Consider the following 8,021-nt stretch of genomic DNA (forward strand, 5'->3'; position numbering starts at 1 on the left):
CTCGCCTCTCTTCCCAACAAACACACCACCCCAGTGTAGACTCCCACTTAGGAGCAGCCCACTAGCCAGCTCTTCTTTCACTTGGAGTGGAATCAACCCTTTGCCTTGGGTAGAATTCAGTCACCTTAGAGGATGGCTCTGGAGAGCAGACAAATGGAAAATAAGGCTGGAGGTGGAAAGCAGGAAGGTAGGGCCAGCCTAGAGAGGGAAGAAAGGAGGAAGAGGAAGGGCCAAGGGTCACGTGACACTGTTGCATCTTCCCAGGCTCAGGCAAGCATCAGGAGCTCCCCAGGTCTAGACAAGTGTCTCTTCCATCCAGAGGTAGGGATAGGGCTGGCAGGCTGGCCAGATCTCTGGTAAACATCGGCATTTTGCTGTGTAACATTGAAAAGTATCAACAACGCTATAACATCTGCCTGCTACTTATTTGTTTATTTATTTATTTTTATTTAAAGCATCTACTTTTATTATCTTTCTTGTTTGTTTGTTTGTTTATTTATTTATTTATTTATTTATTTATTTATTTATTTATTTATTTATATTTTTGAGACTAGGTCTCACTGTATAGACCAGGCTGGCCTTGAACTGGTGGCAATCCTCCTAGCTCAGCCTCCCAAGGGCTGAGGTTACCGGCACACACTACTACTCCAGACATGTTTTTCTTCTTTTTAATTGACATATAATGAGCATACGTATTTACGGGGTACAGTGTGCTTGATGTCTTTTTAATCCCTGACACCAACCCTGTGGGGAAGGCTGATCAGGGTGACAACTCCACCCCCACACTCCACGGTAAGAAGGTGGGATCTGGAGTTAATTGTCTCCTCCTAGACGATGTGGTTAGCCGAGGTTTAAGGCTAGGGAGTCTTCCCATCACCTCCACTCTCTCTGGGAAACTTGCCTTTTAAACTCCAAATTTAAGATCTTTTGTTAATAGGGCTAACATGCCACTCCCCCCCCCCCCCCCCCCGCCCTTGGCATGAGCAAGCACAAAACCTGCGCTTAGCCTCTGGAAGCCACACATGCTTTCACACGCAGTACCTTCTGAGCCTTGCAGTCTTTATTAGTAAATAAAGGAGCATCTTGAATGAAGTAGTTGATTGCCTTTACCACGTCCATAAGAAATGGGAGTAATCTCCCTCACGATTCTTCTCACCACCCACCAATAAAGGAACCTACTCCAAGACACCGCACTTGCCAGCGCCTCACTCCACGGTAGTGCCGGCCGCTCTTGTGACAGCCCTTTGTCTTTATCCTGGCTGCCACTCTGCCACCTCCCCCTCACTGAGTGGGTTAGCCTGGGGGGAACAGTCTCTCTGTGACTCGGTGACCCTGAAGGGGGCTCCTCGCTCCCTGCAGACGGCACGCCCCGCGTCGTTTCATCCTTCAGCGAGAAGGTGGTCAACCCTGGGGAGCAGTTCTCACTGATGTGTGCTGCCAAGGGCGCCCCGCCCCCCACGGTCACCTGGGCCCTGGACGACGAGCCCATCGTGCGGGACGGAAGCCACCGCACCAGCCAGTACACCATGTCCGACGGCACCACCATCAGCCACATGAACGTCACGGGCCCCCAGATCCGGGATGGGGGCGTGTACCGGTGCACAGCGCGGAACTCGGTGGGCAGTGCTGAATATCAGGCGCGAATAAACGTAAGAGGTGCCTGTCCACATTTAAATATCAGAATAGGCTTTTGAGTTCCTTCGCCATCTCTGTGCTCACCACCATTCTCGTGTGCTTCTTAGTAATTGTCATTTTGATTTCAGTGGACGTCTCTCCGTTTCCTTTCTCCTCGCTCTGTCTCTCATCTGTATCGCTCTATCTCTGTGTCTCTGTATCTATCTATCTATCTATATATCTATCTATCTATCTATCTATCTCCCTCTCTGTCTCTATCTCTAACTCCTCCCCACACACTGTACTCTGCCCACCTCAGTCTCATCAACCATTCTTGTGTGTGAATGTGTGTCTGGTAGAGTCCACCCCATTTTCCTTCCCCCTTTCTTCCTCTCTCCCCACCCCCCACAATCTGGCCTGCCCATTCTCCCGTCCCTATCTGCCCCATCAAATCACTCTGGGCCCCCACTGCTCTACGCAACTGCTAGCATCTGCCAGCCCTCAGCAGGGTCTCGAAAGGACAAAGACAGAAGTAGAGCATACTCAACTTTAATGCTAGTGAGCTCCCAGCCTCATCCACAGAGCTAACCCTGAGATGTTCCAGGAGATGTAGGCAACCAGGGGCCTGGAGATCACACTGAAAGGCTCCAGCCTTCAGGAGTGTGAGACAGCAACTGAGGCTCAAGTTGGGAGATTCCCGGAGATAGCAGCCTGCAGAAATTGAAGAGGGGTCCACAAGGTGCTGACTACCCCTTCCTCAGTTCCCCAAGTTAATGTGCTCAGAGCAGTCCCTTTGACGCTCTGCAGCCCTCTGGGTCTGACTGGTCCTCTCTCAACCCTACCGATGACACAAGGCCAGAGGACAGGGAGACTGTCCGAAATGGACACTGGTCCAGGGGTGCTAACAGTTGCCCTGAGGCAGGGAAGAGGTAGAGACGGAGATTCATTCTAAATTCACCTATGCCGGCTCGCCCACCGCACATAACCAGTCTGAGCCCACCAGCTGGCTTTCTGAACTGGAGCAGTAACAGAGCTGTAGGGCCCTGAAAGGCACTCTAGTTTTGCCCTATATGGAGTTCCATGGTGCTCTCTAGTACTGTTCCTTCACGGTGGCCTCTAAGCTTCCTTCCCCCACTCCCATGATGCCTCCTGGCAGCCAGCCCTGCTGAGGATACTCCCACCCCCAGCCAGTGTGATCAGAACCCTTTCTCAGGTACCCACAATACAAATTCCCTGACTGGGAAAAGCAATATGTGGGCTCACCTGGCCAAGATCTTCCTGGTGACTTTTGGATAGTTTATTACTAATTGGGAGGTTCTTTGGGGGTATTGTTGCAGTGGGAACAAGCAGAAAAAAAGCATGAAGTCCCTGCTTTCCTATTGACATCTTCATGCCAGCTTCTCCCTAAATAAGGACCCACATGGCCCAATCTGGGAGTTCCCCATTGCGGCTATGGATTAGCCTCATCCAGTCCCTTAAGGGACCAGATTCTTGTAATAAATATGTGTCACTCACATCTTTTTTTTACAACTATTTTACAATGACAACGGAGATTTCTGGGGGTCACAGGGGCCCCAATCCTGACCTCTGCAAATGAGAAACAAACTGCCCCGCCCCCACCCTCACCCCATTTCTTGCCCCATGGGGAAGCCTCAGGGGCCAAGCAAGGGAGAAGAGCCCCACCACAGAATGGCACTGGCTCATGACGCCACCTGCCCCTCCTCTCCACTTTCCCCCACACTCCCCAGGACCCCCCAGCATCCGGGCAATGAGGAACATCACGGCGGTCGCCGGGCGGGACACGCTCATCAACTGCAGGGTCATTGGCTACCCCTACTACTCCATCAAGTGGTATAAGGATGCCCTGCTGCTACCAGACAACCACCGCCAGGTGGTGTTCGAGAACGGGACTCTCAAGCTGACGGACGTCCAGAAGGGCATGGATGAGGGGGAGTACCTGTGCAGTGTTCTCATCCAGCCACAGCTCTCCATCAGCCAGAGTGTCCACGTGGCTGTCAAAGGTAGGTCCGCCCCCACCCCGCCCCACTTCACCCTACCCCAACCCCACCTGGAGCCTCTGCCTGCCTGCCTGCCTGCCTGCCTGCAGGAAAAAACAGCGGGCATGAATGGTGGCCTACACTAGGCCTCTGATGTCAGCAACGAGCCCACCAAGTACTCAGTGGGGACACTCTAGAGAGCAGTGGCAGGAGGCCAGGGTAGAGGAAGTGCACACTAACCACCCTGGCTCCAGGCTGGGCACAAGGTGCATATCCCCAGCTTCTGCAAAGACACAGGGAAAAGACCGTCTGCTAGTTCTCTGAGGCCTAGAACTCAGGTACGAGCTCACCACAGCCTTCCTGCTCACCTGACCCGTGGTAGAGCAAGGGTTGGGGTGGGTGCTCGGGGCTATGTTACCCTCTTGGGGGCCATCGCCTAAGTCTACAGATAGAATTATTTTTTTAAAGACTCAATTAAGTAGATATGTGAGTCACCAGCCTGTGCCCCCTTGGCCCTGGGACAGTGCAAGTTACGAAGGCCCCAGATACATTCTTTGGGATCCCACAGGCATGGAGGTTTTCTAGAGATCGCCGGGGTGAGGGTTCTCTGGGGGCATGATGGGGAAGTGGATCCTGTCGGGCCTGACCAAGAAATAGCAGAGATGGATACAGACCAGGGTGCAAACAGCAGTCCCAGCCTACACCTCATGAACAAAGAGGCAAGCTGTGATGCTTGGAGAACGGCAGAAGAGAGACAGTGCCCTTGAGACCCCCTGCCACCTGGAGGACTTTCCTCCTGAAGGCATCCATCCCTCCAGAAAAACAGGGGAAGCTGGAAAGCTCTCTCCCCCATATCCTACAGAAAAGAGGGGGAGGGACAATTAATCAAGAAGAGAAAGCCAGGTCTGCGGGAAGGAGGACAAGAGCCTGGGTCCAAGACAAGAAGGGTCCAAACACACGGGGAGCCCTTGAAGGTCTCAGACCTGAAGCCTTTCCTGCTCTGACACTGCATTCTGCACAGGAAGAGTGGTGTCTAGGTGAAAAAGCATTGGGGGAGGGACGGGGACACAAGCTGTATTTGGTGGTGATCCTTCAATGTGTGAGGGCAATGACCACACAGTGGATGGGAAGGTCAGGGAACCAGACAGTGGCAGTGAAAGGTAGAGGAGGCCCTCCTCCCTGTGCTTCTTACCTTTCTGTCAGCTGGCTCACCCTGAGCAGTTCTCAGGGCCAGGTCACGTGTGTCCTGTGTGCCCACCCTGCCACCTGTCACAGCACCAGAAGGGACACATGTTTATTGAACTGAATCTGAGACATTAGTCTGGGTTGGAGTAACTTGGGGAAGCCACACTGAGAGCCCCAAGAACTGGGGGCTTTGTGGTTACCTCAGGGCTGAGAAAGCAAGCTGGGGTGCACATTGGCAGTGCCACCGCCCTGCTTTGGGCTGTGGTGATCCCAGAGTGTCCCCTCACCTAGTACCCTTTCCGGGCAGCCCAGGAGCCCACAAGACAGGACCTCATCCCCATTCTACAGCTGGGCAAATGGACTTGGTAATGATGGGCCACAGCTCTGCCCGCCCTGCTTCCACCCCACTGGGCATCACAGAAGCCCGTATCCATTTCCGTTACAAGCAATGGGCCGAGAGCGTACAGTGTAAACAGCACATGTTAAAGCATCTAACCTCCGCTCTGCTCCCTGTGCCCAATGCTCCAGTAAGCATTTGGCCGAGTTTGTCAGCTAAAAGGAAAAAATAATAATAACAGGGCTCCAGCAAGCCTCGGAGTACTCAGAACATCCTGAAAGCTGCTCTCTGCTCATCAATTATTCAGCCCCATTCAGGGAGTGATCAGTCCTAATGAATTGAATCTGATGCATTCAGGCTCAGCAACTCACTGGACCTGTAGTGATAGCATAGAGCAACAAATTCGCCCGGCCCAAGGAGCAGGGTGGAGGGTGTGTGTGTGTGTGTGTGTGTGTGTGTGTGTGTGTGTGTGTGTCTTTGTGTGTATGTGAGCGCATGCATGCATGCACAAGAGAGAGAGAGAGCCTGTGTGCGTGCCTGTGTTTGTTTGTCTGTGTATGTGTGCCTGTGTGTCTGCCTGTCTGACTGTGTCTATCTATATGTATATCTGTGTGTGTGTCTGTCTGTATGCACATGCATGTGTGTGTTTCTGTCTGTCTGTGGGTCTGCGTTTGTGTCTATGTGTCTGTAGGTGTACCTGTGTGTGTCTGTGTGAATCTGAGTGTCTGTGTGTCTGTCTTTCAGTCTGTCAGTGTATCTGTATGCCTGTCTATCTGTGCGTGATACAAGCTTGTGTGTTAACCTTCCTGCTCCTCCTCAGAATCTGAAAAAAAAAAAAAAAAATACCAGTATGCAGCCACAGGAGGAGTGAGGTCCCCCGTTTGCTTACTAACCAAGAAGCTCATGTAAAGGCCTGGAAGCCAGTTCCCCCACCACACTGAGAGCTAGGCTCCTCCACCACCACCACCCCTTCCCGGCTCAGCTCCCCCACCTCATTAGAATGCGCTTTTGCAGAAGAGCCCATCAAAGCTGATTATGATCTCGCTGCTTGATTAGGGGCCGTGCCCTTCCAAAAGCTCCCCAAGGAGGGGGGAGGAGCAGGCGCCCCTGGGCATGGCAAGCAGCCCTGACTCCAGGGAGGGAGGGAGGAGTGGGAGCAGGGGCAGGGGCAGGGGCAGGGGCAACACTCCAGGCCCTATGGCTACTGGACACTGGAAAGGGCGTCGAGTCGGAGGATCAGACTGGAACAGAGTGCAGACGAGGGTGAGGTAGGATGGGACAGGCACCGGAAGCCTGCGATGGTATGCTAAACCCCCCCTGCCCCCTCTCTGTGGGGCCGAGACTGGTGGACCAGATGCGGCCAAACCAATGCTGCTTCGTGAGCTGGAAAAAACAACTGCTGACTCCGTTCCTTCTGGGGACTGCTTGTCTGCTAATGAAATTTCCAATCAGTGAGCCAAGAAAGATCAGAACATACCCGACGTGCGTACACACCCGTGGACAGATGCACACGTGTGTACGAAGCACTCTCACAGTCGAATGAGTGTGTCCAAAGTGGCACACTGGCGGGCTCCTGCTGGGGGCAGTTTCGTGCGCATGCCTGTGCACAAATGCTTCCTCCTGTAAGACGACATCCCTGACCCATGAAAGGCAGCTTCGGGTGGTTCTATGAAACATTGCTCAAGAGTTCCGGCCAGGCACAGCATGGAAGGAGAAGTGGGAGTGAGAGGGGGAAGACGGTGCTTTGAGGGATTCCTGGGCTTGGCTCATGCAGCACTGGATGAAGCGGGGAGCCGGCTGCAGGGAGGCAGCGCTTGTCCCTGGACTTTGGGACAGAAACTATTCGGCAGGATGCTAAGAGGGGAGCACCCAGAACCAACCTAGACTTGGTGATTTTGGGGTTCTCAGCAGCTGAAAAATAACGGATCATAAAATCATCTCTGAGTGCAAAGGCTGAGTGTTCGATGAGCCAGGAGCAGGGCCTGCAACTGGGGCCTCGAGGCAATGGTTCAGTGGGGAAATGCCTCCACCCCACAGCGGAGTCTCTGAGAGCCTCTGCAGCTAGACTGAGAGCCCGAGGCACACTCAACTGGACTGAGGACGTGCCAAGTCCTCGTAGAGAGCAAGCCAGAGAAAGAGGGCACTCACCCCACACACTCACCTCCAATGCCCCTACCTCAGACCCATGCACATGCCCCAATCTAGTCGACACATAGCTTCAGCCAGGCTGTCATTGAAGGAGGCTCCTGGGGGCGGGGGAATCCCTCTCCCAGTCCCATGAGTGGTTTGGGGTGGGAGGTTCTACAATCCACCTGCCTGAACGGCTGCTGCCGTTGTCGGAGGTGGTTCAGAAGGAGCCCTGCTGGAATCCACAGGCAGGGGGCACCAGAGGCTCCCCAAGAAGGAGAACTGCCTGTTTCTACCATGACACCCTGTCAGAGTGTTCTGCTGGCAGCCAGGTTTCCTTGGGAACACAGAGCAATCAACCTCCTTTGGGGACAGATGGGGCTGGTGATGGTGGTGGTGAAGGTGATGAAGGGTGGGGGAAGCACTGGCAGCATGTTTATTCACTCAGTGGCTGTGCACCTACTATGTTCCCCATGATAGTTTTGTTTCACCAACACAGCTGCCCCCAGGAGCTTTTGTCTTAGGGATAAACAGGCAGTATGTACAATGCGTAGTATTAAATCTAAATTGGGACTGAATATTAGGGTTCCAGGAGGGAGGGACCTTGTGGTCGGGGAAGGCCTTCCCAAGAAGGGGTGGTTATGATAAAAACTGAAGTAAGTCATGCTTATTCTTAGAATAAATTGCCCTGCCTCCACACCATTTTGTGTCTGGTGTGTGTGTGTGTGTGTGTGTGTGTGTGTGTGTGTGTGTGTGTGTGT

General features: G+C 53.2%; 1 protein-coding gene across 3 annotated transcripts in view; it reads left to right on the forward strand.

The window, feature by feature from the left end:
* Dscaml1 (DS cell adhesion molecule like 1) overlaps nucleotides 1–8,021 on the forward strand; it is a 309,086-nt gene that overhangs the window by 232,923 nt on the left and 68,142 nt on the right. For 2 of the 3 annotated variants that reach the window (XM_055621955.1, XM_055621956.1), the window contains 2 exons: nucleotides 1,360–1,656; nucleotides 3,363–3,635. In XM_055621955.1, coding sequence (XP_055477930.1) covers nucleotides 1,360–1,656; nucleotides 3,363–3,635 — 570 coding nt within the window. The remainder of the gene's footprint in view (nucleotides 1–1,359; nucleotides 1,657–3,362; nucleotides 3,636–8,021) is intronic. The other variant, XM_055621957.1, reaches the window with a different exon arrangement.

The sequence above is a fragment of the Psammomys obesus genome, unplaced genomic scaffold (assembly GCF_907164565.1).
Source record: "Psammomys obesus unplaced genomic scaffold, mPsaObe1.curated_primary_1811, whole genome shotgun sequence".
Lineage (NCBI taxonomy): Eukaryota > Metazoa > Chordata > Mammalia > Rodentia > Muridae > Psammomys > Psammomys obesus.